The 24,821-nt window shown below is 37.9% G+C and overlaps 1 protein-coding gene across 2 annotated transcripts in view; it reads right to left on the reverse strand.

Annotated features, from left to right (window-relative positions):
• ERBIN (erbb2 interacting protein) overlaps positions 1-24,821 on the reverse strand; it is a 99,895-nt gene that overhangs the window by 51,937 nt on the left and 23,137 nt on the right. For both annotated transcript variants that reach the window (XM_070743269.1, XM_070743268.1), the window contains exons 2-10: positions 14,092-14,148; positions 12,239-12,436; positions 10,566-10,683; positions 7,704-7,782; positions 7,497-7,586; positions 4,805-4,861; positions 3,461-3,524; positions 1,015-1,089; positions 399-543 (exon numbers count right to left, since the gene is read on the reverse strand). In XM_070743269.1, coding sequence (XP_070599370.1) covers positions 399-543; positions 1,015-1,089; positions 3,461-3,524; positions 4,805-4,861; positions 7,497-7,586; positions 7,704-7,782; positions 10,566-10,683; positions 12,239-12,427 — 817 coding nt within the window. In that variant the 5' untranslated portion in view covers positions 12,428-12,436; positions 14,092-14,148. The remainder of the gene's footprint in view (positions 1-398; positions 544-1,014; positions 1,090-3,460; positions 3,525-4,804; positions 4,862-7,496; positions 7,587-7,703; positions 7,783-10,565; positions 10,684-12,238; positions 12,437-14,091; positions 14,149-24,821) is intronic.

Below are 24,821 nucleotides of genomic sequence, written 5' to 3' on the forward strand. Positions count from 1 at the left end.
AACCAAATTTTATTACAAAAGAAAAGGTACTTCTTTTAATTTATTATTATTTATTATTAAAGGACAGCCATAGATAATGTCAATTCAGGAAAAGAGAAACAATTATTTGCAAGTGTCCTTTTGCTTACTACCAAACAATATCTAAAACCATAACAGACCTATACTATATTCTGTATTCCCTTGAGCTACAAATATTCCTTTTTATTAGTGCCACTGTAATGGTTTCCACTGGTGAATTACTTTTAAGTTAATTTCAATATAAAATTATTCTTTAAAAGGAAAAAAAAGACAAGGTATGCTTTTTTGTTTATGTGCTACAAAAGTACATTTATGTTTAAATAAAGAATGCCGAAATGTTGTCATGGTGTAATGATATATTTATAGATAACAATACAAACCAATTGATTCTGGCAGCTGCTGAAGTGCATTACTAGATAATAGCAGGTCTTGTAAACTTTCACATCCTGAAATACCTTCTTCAAGAGTTTCAATATTGTTTTTGGAAATATCCAAGTAGGTCAAGTGCTTCAAACTGCCCATAAACTGAAAATACAGAGACACCGATAAAATACAAAGCTAGTGAATTAAAACATGAATATACCTACTCTACAGGTAATGCAAATTAATTCCAATGCAATTTTTATTTGCTAAGACATCAGTTCATATTTATGCTCTATTACAAATTAGGATGTATACTTTGTAATCAATGTTTTACACACTCCAAATCTAAAAAAAGATATTTCATTGTGGACTTCTACTAAAACTTTTAACCAATTCCCCACCCCAATGAATTCAAGAAAAGTGATATGCTACGTGACACAGAAAAATTAGTCCTTGTCATTGTCAGCATTTTATTTTGCTGAATGTAAAGAGAACTTTTTTCATGAATCTCTTTCAGGAAAGGTGACCAGCATTCTTGAACACAATTACTCACTTAGGCATTAAGCTTACTACTGATTTGTGATCATAGTTGTAATATAAATATAAAATATAATAATAATAAATATACATTACCCCTGGAACAAGTGTTAGTTTGTTATCATCCATCCAAAATTCTTTTAACCCACTTAATTGTTCAAGTACTTCAGGCTGATAGAAACAAAAAATACACTATGATATTTTTCTGTAACAGAGTATTTAACAGAAAATACAATATTAAGAGAAAAATATTGAGAATTTTGCTAATTCATTTCATGCATTTATACATAGATGTTTTACTCTCTGTTCAAAAACTTTATTTTTATCAACTATTACATTTATTGAATTACATAAAACTAGAATGAATGTTGTTGTCTTACCTGGACGTTTCTTCTATGTGCGCTGTGGGAGAGTCCAAGCATGAAATAACGTATGATTGCCCAGGGACTGAAATATCTGTCCACACCACCTTCTTAGCTCTGAGTCAGTTGTTTTATGAAGGTTTTAGATGTGCAGGGAGTCCAAATGTGGAAAATCCAATAAGTCCATACCCTGGACCAGGAGAAGCCCTAGAGTGGGTTTGGACTCTCCCACAGTGCATATATAAGGAATGTTCAGGTAAGACAACGTTCATTCTCCTGTGTGCTGCTTGGAAAGTCCAAGGATAGGATATACGATCAGTTTCCGGTCACAATTCAAAGTGTTGGTCATGACCTATAAAGTCCTTCATGGCATCGGGCCAGAATATCTCCGAGACCGCCTTCTGCCGCATGAATCCCAGCGACCAGTAGGTCCCACAGAGTTGGCCTTCTCCGGGTCCCGTCGACTAAACAATGTCGTCTGGCGGGTCCCAGGGGAAGAGCCTTCTCTGTGGCGGCCCCGACCCTCTGGAACCAACTCCCCCGGAGATTAGAACTGCCCCCACCCTCCTTGCTTTTCGTAAACTTCTTAAAACCCACCTCTGCCGCCAGGCATGGGGGAACTGAAACATCTCCCCCGGGCCTATACAGTTTATGCATGGTATGTTTGTGTGTATGTTTCTTTTGAATAAGGGGTTTTTAGTGATTTTTTAATTATTAGATTTGTTATATATTGTACTGTTACTGTTGTGAGCCGCCCCGAGTCTACGGAGAGAGGCGGCATACAAATCTAATAAATAATAATAATAATAATAATAAATAATACCCAAGCTTAATGTCTCAAGGGTGGGAAGAAGACTGATCCAGGACCCCCAAAGTGAAGTGAAGCCTCCGCAGCAACCTCCTGCTGAATGAGGCCTCTGTGGATGCAAAGGAATCCAGCCGGTAGTGTCTAATAAAAGGTGATGGTGATGTCCATGTCACTACCCTGCAAATGTCCTCAATAGAGGCTTGCATGGTCAATGCCACTGTAGTAGCAGCACTTGTTGTCAAATGAGTGGCTATGTGCCCCGGAGTAGCCCTTTCAGCCAGCGGCCAACTGTAGAAGGTGAAATGTTTTTTTCCACTGATGTTGGTTGAAAATTAAGGATTGGGACTTCCGAAAGGCCACAGTTCATTTAATATACCTGTGAAGAATCCTCTTGACATCCAAGGCATGCCATTGTTTCTACTGAGGATGAACAGGATTTGGGCAGAAGTCAGGTAAAATAATCTCTTGGGCCCTATGAATTGACTTTCGGGATGAAGGATGGTCCAATCTCAGAACCACCCTGTTAGGATGGAAAATACATAAATTGGAGCGAACCGATAGTACAGTCAGCTCTGAGATTCTCCTGGCACAGGTGGCCTCAGATTAGAGGGGAGCTTCTATCTGGGGCCACCAGGAAAGGCACCTTAAGTGTCAGGAACCAGAGACTGGTAGTTCTTAATGGTTCAAACAGTGGAGCAGTAACAGTTTGTAAGACCAGAGTAAGATCCCAGGATGGATAACCATGTACTGTTGGTGGCCTCAGATTAGAAGCTCCCTTGCCCCAGACAATTACTTCTGTTGCTGCTCTAGAAATCAAGAACAGAGGCAGTTCTTGTTGGTGAGCCGACTAACCAGTCCTCCACTCAGCAATGATTTCAAGCTGCAGGGAGGGAAGGAAGACTTCTTGCGCTCACCCACTCCAAAATAGGGAACAAATTGTAGTAAATAAGATGTTGAACAGAAGAAAAGTCAAATTGGTAATTTCTGTTTGCTTGGTCAGTTAGCTGAGACGAGAAAAGGTTTTTGTGTCCCTCTAGGCTAGACTGAGTAAAACAAATCACTCAGTAGAGCTAAGGAGGAAGTGTGGCTAGATATATCTTACTTAGTCCATGGGCAATCAGACAAAAGTTAACCCATGCTTGGACCCAAGCAGCGTACAGGAGAATTGTCAGTTCAATGCACACTTTCAGTGTGTCACCAAAGCACCACAGTAATAGCAAATAAAATTTGGAGAAAAAGCATTCGACTTTAAAATGACATAACCCTACAGTTAGCTTAGAAGATAACGTTTGAGACAATTTCTTATCTGACATTGTTTAAAAGATTTAAGGATATGATCTTTTAGCGAAACTGTTACTTAAGTGCAACTTACCACTTCTGTGAATTCATTACTTCCCAGATCCAGCCTCTCCAACTGAGTCAGCCTGTTCATGGTTCTGCAGAAATGAAAGGATTAAAAGTACTTAGATTTAAGGGAAATTCCAATTATATCTTCTTTTCATCTACTCGGTCAGATACATTTTAAATAAGCATTACACGATTAACAATTCTAGAAAACATACCAATTTGGATCAGAGTTCATAAGAAGTAAACAGTCATATTATCTTATAACTAAGATTAAATGACTGTTCTAAATACTAGTATATATGTTTCCTGTGTTTTAATCTAATTGTAATAATTAATTATAAAATTTATATGCCTTCCAATTTGCAGCAACTCTGTCAATGAGCACAATTAATTTATATATACAGATGCTCAAAGCTAAATCATGGAAAGTTACTGTGTTTGTTAAAATAATAAGACAGGATGCAGATAAATAAAAATAAATAAATTGAAGACAAATGAACAGTCTGTTATATAATGATGGAAAAGGAGTTGAAAATCAAAACTATGACATTTTTGTCAGAATAAAAAGGACCAATTGGACAAAACACACAAAACTATCAATCACATTTTCAAAGAAATAAAATTCAAAAGGAAAAAAGAAAAAGCAACTAGGTTTCCTGGACACCTTCAATTGCAGAATTAGAATAGCGAATTAGAAACACAAGCCTATCCCAAATCCTGCAACACCAACCAAGTATACCCAGTAAAAAGCCAACCTCCCACAATAGAAACTGTGTAAGCACACTATTTAGATGAGGACAAACAACTGCAGCAACCCTGAGCACCAGAAAAGGAATCAAATCATCTGTACAACTTTTCCCAACAAAATGGATATCCCATCAATTTTATCATACTGCTAGAATTGCTACTGCTAAGCAATGTGATTGTGTGACATCACACTTTGCAACTGCAAGCCTGGCCACTGCAATTCTGGCCCCTGTTGTAAACTGAGGATTGCTGTTGTTAAAATATGGTTGTTGTTTTTTTAACTAAATAAAAAATATTACAGTCCTAATGCTTGCAAAAATTAAAAAATGACAATGTGAGTACAGCTTTAAGGGGTGCAGTAATTACAATCAAAATGAATAATTGCATAGATAGATGAAAAAGAAATAATACATAGTAATTCCAACAGAAACAAATCTCAAACAAGACAATGTTCCTAGAACATCAAAACTATTTATAGTTGATTTGAAAATTCTGATTTTCATTATATTTCAAGTAATTCAAGTCTCCGGAGAGGGGCGGCATACAAATCCAATAAATAAATAAAATAAATAAAATAAATAAATTCATACCAAAATATATTCAAATACCACAGTATACTTACTTTGGCAACATTTTTAACTGGTTTTCTCGAAGTTCTAAAATCTGGAGTTTAGTTAACCTATAAAAGAAATGCAATGAATTACTTTTTGAGAAGTATGAAATAAATCTATTACTATAACAGAGATTTAATTTATTTTGCAAGTTTAAACTATTAAAACATAAATATGTGGCATTAGCTAACAAAAAACTGATTTAAAATACTGTACAGCCCTTCAAACCATGCTGCATGTTTTTCTAATGTTTACATTTTATCTTTTATTTAATATCCTCTAGGACAGTGATGGCAAACCTATGGCACCGGTGCCATAGGTGGCACGCGGAGCCACATCTGCTGGCACGTGAGCCGTTGCCCTAGCTCAGCTCCAACATGCATATGTGTGCTGGCCAATTGACTTTCGGCTCACACAGAGGCTCTGGGAGAGTTATTTTGGTTTCCATAGAGCCTGTGGGGGGATAGAGAAGGGCTTTTTTTATCTCTCCCGGCTCCAGGGAAGCCTTTGGAGCCTGGGGAGGGTGAAACACAAGCCTACTGGGCCCACCAGAAGTTTGGAAAGAGGCCTTCAAGGGGTGGGAGATGCTGTTTTTGCCCTCCCCAGACATTGAATTATGGGTGTGGGCACTCACGCAGGCGTGATAGCACGCACACACATTCTTTTGACACCCGAGGAAAAAAAGGTTCACCATCGCTGCTCTAGGATGTTTGTCTAAAACAGAACTGCAATCATTTATTCATTCATCTACTTTATATTCTCAAACCAGTAACTCTGGTTGGGGATGACCAATCAGAAAAATGATTAAAATACAATAGAAATAAAATATAGTAACTATGAGATAATTACCATATTTTTTGGAAGATGAGACACACCTTCCGCGCCTTAAAAGAGGGTGGAAATATCGGTGCATCTTATACACTGAATATATCCATTTTTGGCCTCCTAAAGCCTCGGCCCCACATCCCATTTTTGTAAAAAATGGGCCCATTTATCACAAAAATGGGGTGCACAGAGAGTTTCGAAGGCCTGAAGAATGCTCCTGGGGTCTGGGGTAAGACAAAAACATCTCCATTTTTCCAACAAAAAAAAAATCAGTCAAAAATGGGGGCATTTTTGCTTTTCCCCAGGTCCTAAGAGCACTCTGCAAGCCTTCCAAACCCTCTGCGCATCCCATTTTTGCAAAGAAAGGGTGGAAAATGTGCCATTTTTTTGCAAAAATTGGGGCGTGTTTGCTTTCCCCCAGCCCCCAGGAATACTCTGCAGGCTTCCCAAACTTGTTATATGCCCCACTTTTCGCAAAAATCGGTGAAAAACAGAATAATTTCTTTGCAAAAAACGGTGCACAGAGGGTTTGGGAAACTTGCAGAGTGCTCCTGGAGGCCAGGGAGGACAAAACCTTTTTTTCTTACCTACCTCTTTGAAATCTTGGTGCGCCTTATATTCCCAAAAATACAGTAGTTACTGTCAGCATAACCAGGAAATGAGGCCCTTCATACACACTGAACCCCAGGTCTGGCTACATAGGTCTGCAAAATCTTCCACAAGGCCAGCAGGAGCATCATCAGAGAAGCTATTCTAGAGCAAGGGTCTCCAATCTTGGCAACTGTAAAACTGGAGGACTTCAACTTCAATTCTGGGAGTTGAAGTCCGCCAGGTTTAGAGTTGCCAAGGTTGGAGATCCCTGTTCTAGAGGGGGGTCGCTATAGCAGAAGAGTCAATCCTCTTGGGCCTCACCAATTGACATTCCTTGGCTGACAGGAGTCAGTTGTTAAATATGGTTAACCGTGCTCTAAACTCAATTATCTTTTGATCAGTTTCTATCTCAAAATTACACTGGATATGCAGCTTTGGGGTTTGGAACATTGATTTTATAATCATGATTTGTGAAGCTTGCATCTGTGAATAATTTAGGTAGGGGTTTAGCTAGGAACCACAGAGCAGCTGAGCCAGGGATTTTGCTGTGAATAATTTGATAATTGAGGGGGTACGTTCTCCAACCTTTGCACAGAAGCATATTAGGATGGCAGAAGATCTTTTTTAAACCTCTATGACCCCAAAAGGCAATATCTAAAATTTTGAAAACCCTGACCTACTGAATGTCCTTCCTTTTATTATCCAACAAAACTTTGTGAATGTTTTAACAGATACCATTATTTTGATCTTCTGGAAGTTTAATATAAGTTGTTTTTTACTGAAGTAGCATCCTAGGTTTTTGAGTGCATACTAAGACAGGCTGGGATAACGGCTGCATTATCTGCATAAAGCACAAGTGGAAATCATTATCTGCCATTCTAGGCAAAAGAAAATTTGGATTTGGGAGTTCTTTTTGCTAATGAGCTCATTTCCAAATTGAACAGACATGCATCGTTGCCTGACTCCCCTATGTACACAAGATAAAGTCTAAAATTAGATCATGGGGATCACAACTTATTCTCATCCTAGAATTTTATGATTTCTAGATTACAAGAAACAGCCTCAAATCAATGTCCAATCCCCCTCTCTCTATAGAAGTTTTGCAATAGAGATTTAAAAGTTAATGAACGCCACGTGCAGAGAGACTTGAGATCTACTATAGTTCTGAATTAAGACATTTTAGTACAAGAACATGGTCTACTGTTTTTAAGTATTTGGAAGATTCAACATTCAATCCCATTTCATAGCTAATAGTGACTTGCCTTTTTAAACTTATTTACAACTTACCTGCCAAAATTGGCTGGTAAGAATTCCAGAAATGCGTCATTCAGATATAATTGTGTTAGGTTTAACAACTGTGAAAATCCATCTGGAAGCCTAGATAAATTTAAGCAGAGATAAATTTAACAAATACAAGATCATATTCTTAACCCGAAGACAATGTAATACTCATTGTGCAATACGTTTTTTTTTAAATGTTACAACATAACTTACTTTGAAATAGGATTTACACTGGCCTCAACAATTGCTAAAACTTTACAGTTCTTGATATTTTCTGGAAACTCCTGTATACCTGTAGAATCAGAACATTTAAAAAATCAGAAAATTAGTAATTAGGATTTATGTTATAAAGATATTACATGGAAGTTGACATCTAAACAAATAAAATTGATTTTCTGTACCTTATTTATAGCCAAAAAGCTCACATGTCATAATTGGAAAGACAAATATATGGCTGAAATTGTGTAGTTGTCTGCAGAATTTACTCATATAGCTTAATTATGAATGATTGTAACAAATCATGGCTTCTATTTATTGATATATACAGTATATATGTGTGTGTCTATAAATGTATAATGTGCACGTTTGTTTCTTTTCTTCATAATTCTTTATTTTGTGTGTGTGTATGGTATTGCACAACTACTTCTCTTCAATTGTGCAATCATGAATTTTCTGTAAATTAGAGAAAGCTGAGTAGTAATATTGACTGCTACTATGAAGGTGCATTTTCACTGTAGCAGCAGTTTTTGAACTTATTTTTTATTTCAAATTTTTATTGAAATTACAATAGGCACAGCATTCTTGGAATAAAAATGTAACTGCAAAAGCATTTGTTTAGTGTAAACTACAAACTTTGTATTTGATTACCTAATATAAAAGGGTAGTGAAAAATGGAACCAAAGTAAGCATCAAACTGCTTACTATAGTTCAATGTAAATGTATTAATTAATTCCTAACCACATTTCAAATAGTGGCACAAAAATCTTAGAAGCCGTTTTTGTGGAACAGCATTTATTTTCTTCTGTGAGCCTCTGGAAATAACATTACCTCTCCATGACAAACTGAATACTTTGTGAGCATCCTTTCTGTCAGTATCAATTTTAAAAGAATAAAAAATAGATTTTCTGTCTATCTGCCTTAAGCTTTTGCTCAGTGTGGTATAGTTAAGGAACCATGAAACAAGAAACATTACACTTTGAATATGGAATTTATCACTTAGTTACAATGCAGACATCTTTTTTTAAAAAGGCAACTCATCTGTTCCATTCTATATTTAAGATGGTACACAACAATAAATTTGAAACTAAATATAGCAATAAGGCATTTGAAACAATGTATCTGAAGTCCCTAGTAAAAACAATAATCGTACATTCAGATTTTTCCTACATGGAAACCTAAAATCCATATTTTAATTGAATCCCCAGGACCCGTTTTTGGCTGCAACAGTCTCCTGCAGCCCTTTGGCAGCGAAAATGAGTCCGGTGGGGCTGCGCACAGCCCGCCCAAGCTCTGTTTTCAGCCAAAACAGCCTTCTGAAGCCCTCTGTCAGTGGAAAGGGAGCCTGGAGTGTGTGCTGTGAATGCCCCTCTGGGCCCCATTTTCACCCAACAGCCTCCCCAAACTCAGTTTTTGCTGAGGGGCACTGCAGCCAATCCTTCACTGTTTCCAGGGTAGTCCCTTAGGCCAGATTTAAGCACCTCATAGGGAAGATGTGACCCTCAGACCTTCAGTTTGACACCTCCCCCGGTCTAGATAAAGGAGCTATCTAAATCAATGTTTTAAAAGTTATCAATTTTTTAATGCCCCTCAGAGTTCAGAATTGTGGAAAGGGTTATACTGGAATTGTATACACTAAAATATTTTGTTTCATACAAAGTATGAAATTTTGTTTAGTTGTCAATATAGTGTACCTAGTTATGACATTTTCAAATGAAACTGAAAATTTGGGCAACAAAAGGAAAGACCACCATATAACATTACAACAGATTTTTTTTTTATTGTTGTTGTAAGAATCAGCAATTGGAGTAGTAGATCAGAAATATTTATACAGCAATTTCATTTCTTAGGAAGGCCCTACTAAAAGCAGATTTGGGTTATAATTTGTTAACACATAGAACAATATTAAATAAAAAGTATTTAGAGACAAGAAACAACACACACCACATTTAAGATTTTAAAATAAATAAATAAACACGGAATGCAACCAACTGCCAGTGGGGGAAAAGGAAAAATAGAACATTGCTGCTTAAATTTTAAGCAAAAAATAACACAATTTGGCATGATTTGTTGCAAGTCACAATTCTAGCACTATATTTCTTTTAAACAAATGTAACTTATTTGAGCAATAATTAATGTCAATTTGGGTTTGTAACTTAGGTGTGTACTACCTATAAAATTTCATTCTGCATCTACATGCTCCCCTTCTTCTTGCATGTCTCAATAAAGGCAGCATTTGATATTGTTTTTGTTCAGTTAGGTGGAAGTATCTAAGCATTTTTTACTGATCTTGCAAAGCTAAACATGGACAGACCTGGTTGGTACTTGGATGGAAGGTCACCAGTAAACCATAAAGGTGTCACAAAGTTATCAATGGAGATGACAACAGCATATCAAGAAAACTAAGTGGATTTGTCCATAAAATGATAATTTGTCAGGCTGGTATAATGACTAACATACTGTAACAAACACTAAAATGTGTTTGTTACAGTATATTATGCAATAACAAGAAACAAAGATGTTTCTTGTGCAAGCAGATAAGAGTTCTCCAGTCATTATGATTTAAAATATATACACCATCCATAATTCCAAATTTCTAATTTAGTCTGCTTGTATAAGAAAGCAATATACAGGTTACTTTCTTTTAATGTCAGTTGGCCCATGCCAAAGCATATTCCTTTCTAAAAGAAAGATGAAAAGTGTTTTGGTAAAATCAATTGATTCAATAAAAATTATGTCCTGTACTATCCCACTTTTACACCTTTGAACCCAAAGTTATTTCCATAGATTCAGAAATCTAAATGTCTATTTTTATGACCTTGTTCTTTAGTGTCTATGATAATATTAGGAAAAACTCACCATTTTTGCTGACATCCAGTTCCCTGAGGTTAATGAGATTTGCTATGGATGCAGGCAATGTCGTTAAATCATTGTCTGGTAAACTCAACTTGTATAGAGACTGACAGTTAAAAAGTTGCTATTGAGACAAAAAATAAATAAGCAAAACTGTTAATGTTGCACAATACTCGTGAATCTTAAAAAAATTACCTTCAAAAACATTCCATTGAACAACTTTGTGACAATAATAATCTATAATTTAATCGTAACACTTCAATAAGTAACACTTACAGATAATATTATAAGTTTTAATCATTGGTGTATTTATTTTTATCAAGTTTATCACACACACACAGTTCTATTCATGCTGGTAAGATTAGACTATAGTTTATATTTATAAAAATGGAAGCATGACAAACATGTGATTTTCCCCCACCACACCAGCCAGCTTTGGAGATTCCTTGGTGTAGTCCAATATACATTTTATAAATAACCACACAATGGTAGACTGACCCTAATAATCTGTAAGAATTTATACTTGAAAAGTAAAAGTCAAACACCAGTACTTCCCTCCCCTCACCCTTTTCCAACATATCTGGTCTGACAGAAGTTTGAAAAATCAAAGGTTGGCAACAAACCTTCAATTAATCTAAATACAAATTTCCTAACCTTCGTACAATCCAGATTTATGTAACAACTGAAAATTGCTGTTACATAACTTCCCTGCCAGCATGACCTATTACCAAAAAATCTGGGAGATAAAGTTAATACAGCTAGATGACAGTCATGTTGGGGAATGATGAACTAATAAAAAAGTACTGAAACTGTGGCTTGAAAGGGCAAGTTTTCAACTGGTGCCTAAATAATAGTATAGTAAGTAGATGCTTCCTCAAATTTCCTGGGAACAACATTACAGGGTGTAGAAGCTTCACTGAGAAGATCAGACCGGGAATAGACATCAGATAACATTCAGCATTTCTCAGTAAAGGTTGTAAATCTTTCCTGAGCTTAATAATCTGGCAGATCTCCTACAGGTTTAGTTTGTTTAGCAACTGTCTCATACAAAACTATTTGCAGTTACAACACTGATGAAACAGTAACTTTCCATCTAATCTTTGTGTTTATCACCTTCACAAGTCTGTAAAGCAAAGGAAAGTTGAAGTAAGATTTTAAGGAAAGCCACAGTTTCATTCAGTAGCTGCTTTGTTTAACAACCAAGTTGCCAGCTGCAATTGAGGTCACTATATTCGAGAACTAGTCTCAAATAACATTAAAAATCATCAAGCAAGATTGGTAGTCAGTGGCAGGCAGTGTAGCGCAGTGCAGAGCACATCCAATTATTTAAATAAACAGAATCCCATATGGAACAAAATCAACTCCACTAATTGCTTAAAAGTATGTGCTGACCAATTGGTCCCCCATCTTCATCCGAATCTTCAATAAATCGCTAGAGATGTGCTATGTTCCTTCTTGTTTCAAACGCTCTACTATCAATCCCAGTGCCGAAAAAGCCCACCATCAAGGAACTGAATGACTACAGACCAGCTCTAACATCTGTAGTTATGAAAACCTTTGAAAGGCTCTATCCGACTTGAAAACCATCACGGATCCACTGTTAGACCCCCTGCAATTTGCATACAGAGCAAACTGTTATTCATTTACATACAGAAATGCAATATGACAATGCAACATACCTTTGGAAGCTCTTCAATTTGATTAGCATCTAAATAGAGTTCTTCCAATGTCTTTTCAAAAGTAAAGATTTCCTTAGGAACCTGTTCCAGGCTGCAATGCGAGTAATCAAGTGCAGTCACAGTTTCTTCTTCTCCACGCAAGCAACGGCATGGCACCAATCGCACGAACAAGTTCCGTTTCGTTGTCATTTTCAGGCACTATTGTGAGAAAACAAAGAAGTAATCTAAAAATAGTAATAAGCCTAGGAAGTTGAATATAATGCCAAAAACCGTATTTTTCGGATTATAAAATGCACCTGACTATAAAACACACCTAAATTTTGAAGAGAAAATGAACAAAAAACTTTTTTTGCCTCCATATATCCCACTTTTGTGCCTTTTTTCAGACCTTTTTGGGCCCATTTTAGGGGGGTTGGCCCTCTTTTCAAGGCTTTTTCTGGCCCGTTTCCAAGGCTTTTTCTGGCCCGTTTCTGAGAATTTTTCTCACCTGTTTTCCAGGCTTTTAGGCTCATTTTTTAGGAAAAACAGCCCCCCAAAGCCTCAAAAACAGTGTTGGTGTTCCTGGGGCTCGAGTGGTGGGGCCAGCAGGCAGAAGACCTTCACCCTGGCTGGGAAGAAGCACCGACCCAAGGCTGCCACAGAGAAAAAGTCAGCACAGCCCCCTCCCTCCCGTCACTTCCTAGTCGGCACACCTCCTACCCCTCGGTAGCGTCTCCATACTGTGCTTTCCCCAGCCCTCCTAGGGAAGCTCGCCTCGCCAACGGTAGCTCCTCCTGCTTTTCCTGCTTCAGTATCCCAGCAGCATGAGAACTGCCACCCCCTCTCATAGCAGCAGGAGCAGCCAACGGGGCAGCCAGCTGTCCAGCCAGCAAACCCTGCCCTCCTGCCCTGTGCACTTGAGCTGGCCAGGCGCTTCGGGCCATGGACACATGGCAGTGCCATGGGCCGGAGGGCTGGGACCATACAAAAAGCTCACTTAGGTGGGGAGGGAGGGAAGCCCTTGCCTGCCTGTCCTGACTGGCAGCTCTGCTCCCGTTGCTCTTGCTTCCCTTGTGGGTTCCAGCACATGCATGCACACTGACCAGCTGGTCTTCATCTGCACATGCCCACCAGAAACTGGAGGACCAGGTAGCCAGCACATGTGCGCATGCCAGAAATAGGAAGATCATCTTCCTGGTGTGTGCATGAGCACTAGGCATCTGGTCTCTTGGCTTCTGGTGCTCCCGTGCGCATGAAGACCAGCTAGTCAGCGCAGTGAAACCTAGAAGAGCACCGGGCAATGGCTTTGTGTGGCTGGAGACATGGCTCTGCGTGCTTCTTCCGGCACCCAAGAGCTTTCAGAGTCTTCACTGTAACAATTCTGGTATAGATATACCATCATAATAGAAAATTATGTCATGCCAATATATAAGGACCTATGATAACCAGTTAAGATTACAGGAAAGCAATATAAACACTTTAATTTGGTCAAAACATCTCCTAGAAATGGCAGACGAGGAAACGTATAGGAAAATTAAGCTCCAGCATTCATGGATTTGATTCCTTGCCTTCTTTCACTTCTTTTTACCCCCATTATTTGCTATGTATGTGTATTTATGATTCCAAAGATCTAAGGACTAGAGAAACAGAGACGGTATAACTAAGGGTTTATCATTTTAAAAACAGAAATGTTTAAAATTTCTAACTATGCACTTAAAATTGAATAGCCAAATCAAATAAAATGTTTTCATTTCCTGATTATTCTCTAATATTTTATTAATATTCCTAACTGCTATATTTATTTCAATAAAAAAGCCCAGCTAAAATATTGCTTGTTAAATAATTAAATGGGATGTTCATGCAATTAAGCTTACCACTGGATTATGATTTTCTCCCTGTTGCTTCTTCCCTGAGCTTTCAAAACCAACATTCTGTGAAAAGAGAAACAATAACTTAAATCTATCTATAACTGTATATAATATACTACAACCTTCAGTTTATTTTTTGCTAATACTTCCCCTTTTAAAAAATATTAACCAAAATAAGCTATAGATCAAACATCGAATTGCAATAACAATTTTAAAAGACATTAGGATATGTACAATAGAAGAAAATCTATACAAGAAACTCAAAATACAGTCATTTGCTACTAAGTGATGGTGTTTCACAAAAAGGGAACTATCAAAGCAAAGTTCAGTTCCCTTGTTCAAGAATACTGCATCTGTATTTCAATAATGGCTTCATATTCGGGTAGGTTTGCACTACATAAGGCAACTCAATCAAGTTATGCCAATAAACAACAATGCCCAGCTTCAAGTCTAAAAAGCAAAGATCAATAATGAGAAAACATGGGAAGGCTAAGAGACAGAATTGAACTATGTTTAGTATAAAAAAGCATGTTGGACATCTGGTTCGCATTGCCTGTTTCAGGGCTTCTTCCTTGTATGCAGTAGCTAGCCACTTTTTGTTAAGGAGAGAACCTACATCTTTTATCAACCTCTACTAAGTCAAATGCTAAAGAAACTTTGTCAAAGTTTGTCAGTAAATCTAACAACTTATAACGTTACAGTTCACTATAAAGACTTTGCACTGATTCCAAAAACTGACTAGAAACATTCAAAAACATACCATTCCAATTATCAGTCCAGCTCCCCTAATTTGGGGCCAACTCAAAGCAGCCCAAAATAGAATGTATTATGATTATCTCCTATGCCATTTCATATGCAATCACAGGGAAGGATTATTCAGAGACTTTAAGCTAATCATCATCTATATGCTAATGAGAGGGATTACTCTCAATTCTATATTTCTCCATTGCCATAAGTTTAGGATTGAGTATCTCTAAGGCCATGGGGTCATGATGCGTCGGACATGACTTCACAACTAACAACAACAAATCTCTAAAGCCTCTAAATAATTTCAGGAAGTAAAGGAATGTATATGCAGTAACGAATGAAAACAAAACAGAGTTCTAAGAGACAGGCATACTTTCAGAATCAGGTGATTATCATGATGCAGCACTCTGGTCATCATCAAGTCTAAAGGCTACTGGAATTGATAGAATTGTCTACAGAAATATACCAAGCAACAAAAGAAACAGTAAAAGCTTTAACCAAACTATGGCAGCAATAAAACTGCCATTAAAAAATTGTGCCCAGCTACATAGTGCCTCAACTTACAAACCAAAATTCCAGTCCCAACTATGGTCCTACATCAAGGACTATCTTTGTAATGTTTAACCCAAACATAACCTGCTAGAGTAATAGTGCCAGCTGTTGATAGAATTCTGCTTGAAAAAATGTATAATTTGTACCTAAGACAATGTGTATCTGTGCATAAAATGTAAAATGAAAATACCATCCACATGACATATTTTAACCCATCATCTGGATTGAATATAGGATGTGAACAGCAGGGAATGCCATACTACCCACAATTAATCATTATATCTCCCAAAGATTGAATTCTTTTTCATATACCTAAAAATATTAAAGGCATTCTTCAGTTATTTCAATTCAAGATCTAACCCTAGGTTATTTTTTTTTAAGTTCTTAGTGATACATTAAATTTAAAGAATAACATAAAGATCCCCGCCCCCTTCCTAAAATCAAGCCAAGTTATAATACTTGAGCTGCTTCTCAACTTCAAGCAGCAGTTCTAGACAAGCATTTATTAAATAGTTCAATTTGCTGGTACAATTCAGAATCATTAGTTCCATCAATTATGGCAAACTGTCCTGCGGCAGCACAGCAGGCCCAAACCATGATATGGCAACTACATTTCTCAGATAAGTGCTAGAATGTGGAGTTGATCATTTGCCAAACAAATTGCTTTTCATTCAAGGAAAAAAGTTTTACATTAGTATTTGGTAACCTCTATCCACAAAACATTCTCTCAAAAGCCTTCTGGCTTATTCCATTTTTGGAAACCATAGATTGGCAGTACAGTAGTCCCTCACCTATCGCTGGCGTTACGTTCCAGACCTGGCCGCGATAGGTGAAATCCGCGATGGGGAATTTATCGACTGATAGTACTTATTTAAGTATTTATATTGTAATTGTTTGGTAAGTTTTCATTGTTTTAAGTGTTTATAAACCCTTCCCACACAATATTTATTTTAGATACAGTATTTAAATACAGTATTTACAATTTTAGATATATATTTTTGTTTGAAAAACCTGCCGATAGAGTTCGGCGGGCTGTTTAAATCTGCCGATCGACTTCCTCAGAAACCCGCGATGAAGTGAAGCCGCAGTAGGTGAAGCGTGGTATAGCGAGGGACTACTGTACTGTTCATTGTAGAGATTGCTAGCTTTCTCCTTGCAACCCAACTACTGCTGTTTTGGGTTCTCCCAATTGTGACATTATGAACTCATACACCAACATCTTTGCACAGCTTTATGTTGTGCATCAGTTGCACCCATTCCTAGATTAGGAGGGGAGGGTGTCCTTCACAATTATTCAACTCCTAGTCACCTCCAGATTGGATTACTATAATAAGAACCACGCGGGTCTGTCTTATAAAACTTGTGGCACCTTCAACTGATAAAGAAGGCAATAATGTGGGGAATTACATGTGCTTCTAAAACAACATGTGTCATATCTTTGCTCCACAAGCTGCATTGGTTGCCAGTTTGCTTCCACATCCAATTTCAAGTTGTGGGTTTAATCTTTTCAGACCATCATGGCATAGGATCAGATTATCTGAGAGGCCACCTTTACCCAATTACCATTAGATCTGGCAGAGAGGGCATGCTTTGGTCCCATCTGCTAGGAATTTATAATTGACAGGTCCCAGAAGGTGGGCTTTTTCTGCCATGAAGCCCACCTTCTGGAACACTTTTCTTCACAAAGTAAGGCTAAGTCCCATTCCTGTTAACGTTCTGCAAGTCTAAAAAATCTGGTTATGTCATTTGGCTTCGGATCTCAGAAAATGGGTCATATTCAAAGACAGTTCTATTATTGTGCTTAGTTTATTCTCTCCTGAACCTCATGGTTTGTATTTTAATAAGGACTCTTTTTTATGGCAAATTTTTTTTTCACTCCAATCACATATACGAAGTAAAATACCATCAATATTGAATTTGTATTACAATAAATCATACTGACTCTTTATTTTATTAATAATTGTTTATGAGCCACTTCTTGTGAGTGGGTGGCCATATAAATTTCATACATAAATAAAAATGCAAGAGCAGGTTTCAGTTCGTTTCACTGATGGGGTCTATGCAATCAACCCGAAAGTTATTCATGGAGGAGTCCAAACTTTTTTAGCATTTCTCAACTTGGGAAACATTAATAATTGTTATTGGAGGACCTCAGAAATATCCTTTGAACTACATAAATGTCCACATATGTTTTAAGATGAGACTATGAAGATGAATAGCCAAATTCTATTCTTTTTTATAAGGAAGGACCTTCTGAATTCACATCCGATTATCATACTAGTGATTGAACTCATGATTTTAAGTTTCCTTTCAAATAAATTGATAATCCAACAGGCTTAAATTCATTTGCCACACAAAACTATTTAGCTTAGGATAATTTTCCTCAATAAATGAAAAATTATAATATTTTTGAACCATTTGTTAAATTGGGACTTGTTTTAGGATGTTTATGCAGAAATATTGAAATTCAAACTTTTAAGCAGAGCTGTATATAGCTGGTTTTACATGGAATACATTCTTATAGTTTATTTAAAAAATTCCTCACCACCAAAACCTAAAACGTTTCAAAAAGTTGCATTTTTAAATTTTCAAAATAAAATGTTATGGATTTAGTGTCATATAAAAATGTAATTCCAAAAGTACTGCATCTTGTTTTACAGTGCCTGGAAAGTAAATGTTATTGACCACTATCAGACCTACTTCTACTGTAATAAGATACATATTAAGGTTGCACACCAAATTCCTAAATTGAAAGCTTGTAAGCAACAGATGAGGGTTTTCCCTTGCAACCAAATGCAGAACAGTTATTTAGGGATCTTCCTTTATTATACATCCTGAGGCCCTTCATATCCTTATGCACTATTATTTTAGAATGTTTCCAAAGTCAGTGCTTACTTGTTGCATTCAAAGTTTAATTTCCTGAGTATCTCATAACTACTTCCCTTCTGCTTTTTTTTTAAAAAAAAGTTTGATTCCAGTTGTTTTATAATTACCATCATTTTAACAAAACTCTATACTTGAATATAAATTCATCAATGGAACCTCCTTCCGTTCAAGATGATCCCCATAGGATATAAAACCCTTTTTTAATGTATTATCTATTGTGTCTTGAAATCTGTAATTAGAAGAGTTGCTCTGCCTGTAATAAAAAAATGGGGGGGGGGGGATCAACACTTGGCCCAGGCAAACAGGAATGCATTGTGGTATATGTCAGTTTTTCTCACAAACCAGGCCTTTAACTTCATGTTCCTGGCCAGGGCGACAACCTGATAATTGTATCTGCTTCCTGAACATGGAACTTAAAAGAATTTATTCTGCTTCACTGGATTGCTTAGAAGCCTTTGGGCAGAGGGCATTCCCACTTTTATTTATTTATTTTATTGCATGGATGGATTATACAGCACTTTTACAGCTCCTGTCAGACCTTTTGCTTATGAAATGAATAGCATATTCTTTTCATGTCAATATACTCTTTCTAAAGCACATCGATTCTAAATTTAATTGTTCCATTTAATACATTACTATCTACTAAATAGTGTTAAATTCTTGTTAAATTCATTTATTCCAGAGGTGTCAAACTCAGAGTTCACTGAGGGCTGCATCAGGGTTGCATTTGACCTCAGGAGGCCAAGTGGGTGCAGCTGGGGTGGCCAAGGCTGGGGTGGGTGTGGCCAGCTCAACATCCTGCAGCCTTCTGCCAGCGAAAACAGTTTTCACTGGCAGAGGCACCGTGCGAGCACATACACACACACAAACACAAAGGGTTATGTGATTGTGTTTCAGGTACAGTTGTACCTTGTCTTACGAACCCCTCGTCATACAAACTTTTCAAGATACGAACCCGGGGTTCAGATTTTTTTTCGCCTTACGAACCTGCCGCCACTGCTGGGATGCCCCGCCTCTGGACTTCCGTTGCAAGAGGAGCTCCCGTTTTTGCGATCCTGGGATTCCCCTGAGGCTCCCCTCCATGGGAAATCCCACCCCCTGACTTCCGCGCTTTTGCGATGCTGTAGGGAAATCCCAGGAAACCCCACCTCCGGATTTCTGGGTTTTTGTGATGGTGCGATTTCACTGAGGCTTCCCTCGCTGGGAAACCCCACCTCCGGACTTCCGTTGCCAGCGAAGCACCCATTTTTGCAATCCTGGGATTCCCCTCCTGGGATTTCCCTACAGCATCACAAAAGCACAAGTCAGGAGGTGGGATTTCCCATGGAGGGGAGCCTCAGTGAAATCGCACCATCACAAAAACACAGAAGTCCGGAGGTGGGGTTTCGAGGACTTCTGTGTTTTTGCAATGGTGTGATTTCGCTGAGGCTTCCCTTGCTGGGAAACCCCACCCGGACTTCCGTTGCTAGCGGAGTGCCCGTTTTTGCGATCCTGGGAATCCCCTCCTGGGATTTCCCTACAGCATCACAAAAACGCAAAAGTCCAGAGGTAGGGTTTCCCATGGAGGGGAGCTTCAGGGGAATCCCACCAGCACAAAAACGGGTGCTTTGGCTTGAAAAGGGGGTAAATTTTGGGCTTGCACGCATTAATCGGTTTTCCATTGATTCCTATGGGAAACATTGTTTCGTCTTACAAACTTTTCACCTTACAAACCTCCTCCTGGAACCAATTAAGTTCATAGACAACTGACACACTTCTGTAACCAATTATAGTGTCCATGGTCACATGGTGGCATTCTTTGTCAGTTTCTAATGTTTTTTGCCAGTTTCTGGCAGAAATGCCTACTCAGAGAAATGGATTCACTTAACAACTAGTTTCTCATTTTAATGACTAAGAGCCATAAAATAAGTCCAATCACACGTTGTGTTGATTTACAAACAGAATGATATAGAACCAAAATTCCAGGCTCCATTGTTGTCTTAAATCAAGGGCTACTTATACAAAATAAAATGATTGTATTTCTCTCACTCTTTTAATGTGCAGCAGCATGTGTCAGACTCTTTTAGGCAGGCTTAGTCTGAAAACAAAAGCCACATAAATTTCTGGGAAGATTTTTATTGCCAGTTAGTTAATGTAGCAGAACCTTGGAAGCTTGTTAAATTCTCCCACTCAAATTCTATCTAGTGCAGAGATGCTGAACCTTTTTCGGCTCAGGTGCAAAAGGGTGTGTGTGTGTACAATAGTGTGCTTGCATGTGCCCACTCCCATAATGCAATGCCCTCCTCCCATGCTTGTGGACAACCCCCACACTGTCCCCCGCACATGCACCCAACTCCCCTGTGCTGCACCCCCCATGCATGCACACAGGCCTTATTGAAGCCTATGGACTACTGGTAGGCCCTTTGGGCTGTTTTTTCAGGGTTCAGGAAAGCCTCCTGAAGTCCGGTAATCGGGAAAAATGGCCCAACAGGATTGGGCCGTTGGGCGTTTTATGCGGACTCCAGGGTTCTGGAGGTTTTCCTAAATCCTGAGGAGAGTGAAAATGCTTGAAAAGAAGGCCGAAAACCAGCTGGTTGGAGTGCGCATGCACGCTCAAGTGGACATAGGGCAATGCCTCGTGTGCCCTCAGGTATGGCTCCGCGTGCCATAGGTTTGCCATCACCATCTAGTGTAATAGAGGCAGAGTCACACTGAATCCCTTTTCTTATGCTTCTTCCTCCCCTGTGCTGAAGTACAGGTAATTCTTGCTTTGCGACCATTCATTTAGTCAATGTTACAGCATTGATGTACAAAGAGATGACTATTCCCTAAAGTTGCAGCTGTCACAGCATTCCCCTCGGTCACATGATCCCAATTTGGTCATCCAATTTGCCTATTTATGACATTCGTTTCCAACCAGTAAAGCCATTGGGAAAGCTTGGCAGAAATTGTAGGTCAGAGTCATGTGACATCACACTTAATAACACATGTGATTTGTTTAAAAACCTCAACCAGAACTGCTGTCACAAATCTCATCATTTTTCGTTTTATGGCCATATCATTTAGTGTTATCAATTCCAACTGTAGTCATTAACTGAGGACTACCTTTATCTCTTTTGCATGGTCCCTCTATTTTCCCAGGATCTGTTACACGTTCAATCACAACTCTAAATTCTTCCCAGCATAACTCAGGTTAAAAAAACTGAATAGCTTATCCATTCTATTGCACTACTGAAAAAATTTGGAGAAATCACTCACAAAGTAAAATCCCATCAGAAAACACATACAGCACAATTTTGCAGTTAAAAGAGAAGGAACAGACATTGTACTGTTATACATTTTCTTACATTTATAAATGGCCAGGCCTGTATATTCAAATATGATAGTTTTTAATATGAAAAAGTAACTTATTAAAGTATTCTTCAATGAGATTATGTTGTTAGCTTAAATAATGAATCAGTTTTTCCATTCTAAATTGAACATTCCATTTTTAATAAGATATTCTACAGGTTTATAAAATAAAATATATAACACATTAACCACATGTTTAATTTCCCCTATTACCTTCCCTCTTACAATACTACAGAAATCACTGAAGCTATAACAGCAACTTTATAAAACTATAAGACATTAAAAATTTTAGTCAAAAAAGACAGTATAAGGATGGAATACAAAATCCTGAACCATATGAAAAAAAATTCTTCCAACCTAGCAATGTTATAGAAATATTAAATCTTCAGAAAGAAGAGGAAGCATTTCTTTTTATATTGTATCTGCACTGGATTTAAAGATGAATCCCAATTTAGATTTTTAAAAGGTAATAGGATTTATTATTGGAGAAATAGATTGTCAGATTTCAGACATACATTTCTTCTCTCCAGAAGCATAATTCATATTCGGAATAACCCTATTTCCTCCAAAATAAGATGTCCACTGATAATAAGCCCAAACGGGTTTGGGGGCGCATGGCAATAAGCCCAAGCACTTATTTCAGGGTTCAAAAAAATATAAGACAGGGTCTTATTTTCAGGGAATACATAATTACTGAAGCTAAGAGATTTCACAACAATGGGTACTTAATTGCACACAAATGGAAGCCACATATATGCACAAATGTTACAATGTTATATAGTGAAATCAAGTTTTCAGAGCTTGGTTAGAGTTTGAATATTTTTCCTCACACCTTTTCCAGTCAGCATTGAGATTATAATGCATCTGGGTCTACATTTACACAGTAATTCTACTAGTGCTGTTTACAAGCTTTATTCCTTATGAGATGTCAATGGATAACATTGATGGTTTTTTATTGTACCCTCAATGACAAGCAAAATGACAGGCAGGATGGTGTAAATACAAGTTGATATACAGAAGCAGTGGAAGGAGGTTTACTACCTTCTGCAGAAATTGTAAATTTCTGAGGGCATCAAGTTGATCATTGCATTACAAAACATGCTGAACTAAGTAGATCTTTAGAGAATAAAGTGCAGTGGTTAAAGCAGATAAATGAATCAGGCAAGCTTATAAGAAGTCCAAGCATTTCTGAATAGTATTACCGTATATTTCGGAGTGTAAGACACACCTTTCCCCCCCAAAAAGAGGGTGAAAATCTGGGTGCATCTTATACTCCGAATGTAGGCCCACCCAACCTTTCAAATAGAGGTTTCAGAATAATAATAATTAATAATAATTTATTAGATTTGTATGCCGCCCCTCTCCGAAGACTCGGGGCGGCTCACAACAAGCGATAAAACAATATTGTACAGGCACAAATCTAATATTAAGAAAAAACTAAAAACCCTATCAATTTAAAAAACCAAACAGCACATACCTACCAAACATAAATTATAATAAGCCTGGGGGAAAGGTGTCTCAAATCCCCCATGCCTGGCGGTATAGATGGGTCTTAAGTAGTTTACGGAAGACAAGGAGGGTGGGAGCAGTTCTAATCTCCGGGGGGAGTTGATTCCAGAGGGCCGGGGCCGCCACAGAGAAGGCTCTTCCCCTGGGGCCCGCCAGACGACATTGTTTAGTCGACGGGACCCGGAGAAGGCCAACTCTGTGGGACCTTATCGGCCGCTGGGATTCGTGCGGTAGCAGGCTGAAAAAAGCCTCTAAAATGGAGCTTCAGAAAAAAAGCCGCTGAAATAAATGGAAGTTTCAGAGGCATAAAAAAAGCAATGAATCTGTTGCTAAAATTCACCTCTGGGAACAGCTGATGGGGGGTATTCTGGGTGGCTGATCTACTCACCAATCAGCTTTTTTCTTATTTTCCTCCCCCAAAACTAAGGTGTATCTTAAGACTCCAGTATGTCTTAATAGTACAAAAAATACAATATGTTGTTATTGTTGTTGTTGAAGACAGAAACTATAACAAAGTAATTCTAGCAACTGCCATGATTCAAGAAAAAGGGAAATACTACATGGATACTAAAACAAAATCTGAAATATTTTTGGTTTTTCTTTCTTTTCAACAGCATAGAAAATCAGCCCTCTCTTTTGGGTGGGCTGGCCCATTTCTGTAGGTCCTTAATTTTTGTAACCATTTTGTGACCAATTTGAAATTTGTGCTTATAGTTATTAAGTATAATTTTATCTTCCACTCATACCTATTCTCATGATTAAAGTATGTACTCTGCTACATGCAAATTACTTGTATTTAAAAAGTGAACAAATTAATCTAGTTACAATGTAGACTATACTACTATTCCAGCACATAGCAACATTCTGAATTCTACATACAGCAAAACAACAAAAGCACCAGCCTGAAGATGACGAGTGAGACCTCGTCGAAACGTCACCAGCAATCTCTGAAACTTACATGGGAAGAAACCCGAATACGCCAAGACCTTTATACCTGTACCCGTAAAAATCTATGAATATGTGTGTGTGTGTATGTATGTATGTATATAGTCCATCCAAGATATTTAAAAGTTTATTAGCAATGAGAAAACGTTAAGCTTATTTGTTTGTTTGTTTTCTTACTTACTTACTTACTTACTTACTTACTTACTTACTTACTTACTTACTTACTTATTGTATTTCTATGCTTCCCAACTCCTGAAGGGCTCTGGGCAGCTTACAAAACGATACAAAATACATTTTAAAACATCATAAAAGATTAAGAAAAAACAGTTTAAAAATCACAAACATACATATCATTCAGGGCCAGACCTCATAAAATTGTGAGATCCATGGCCCAAGCTTGCCAGAAAAGCCAGGTCTTCAATGTTTTCTAGAAGGTCAACAGAGTGGGGGCAGTCTGGATCTCAGGGGTTGTTGGTTCCAAAGAACCGGGGAAGCCATAGAGAAGGCCCTTCCCCTTGGGCCCGCCAGCTGATACTGTTTAGCTGATGGGAACTGGAGGAGACCAGCTCTGGGGCATCTTACCGGTCACTGGGAACTATGACGTAGAAGTGGTCTCAGATCTTCTCTTAAATAAAATCTGTCAGATGTAATGCCAGAAATAATTCTTAGGTGAAATCTGGAATTTTCCCTCTTTTACCAGCTGAAGAATACCAACCCATCATGCAACACCCCCCTCAATTTTTTAAAAAAACTAACTCTGCTTACCA

Source organism: Erythrolamprus reginae, chromosome 2, assembly GCF_031021105.1.
Source record: "Erythrolamprus reginae isolate rEryReg1 chromosome 2, rEryReg1.hap1, whole genome shotgun sequence".
NCBI lineage: Eukaryota > Metazoa > Chordata > Lepidosauria > Squamata > Dipsadidae > Erythrolamprus > Erythrolamprus reginae.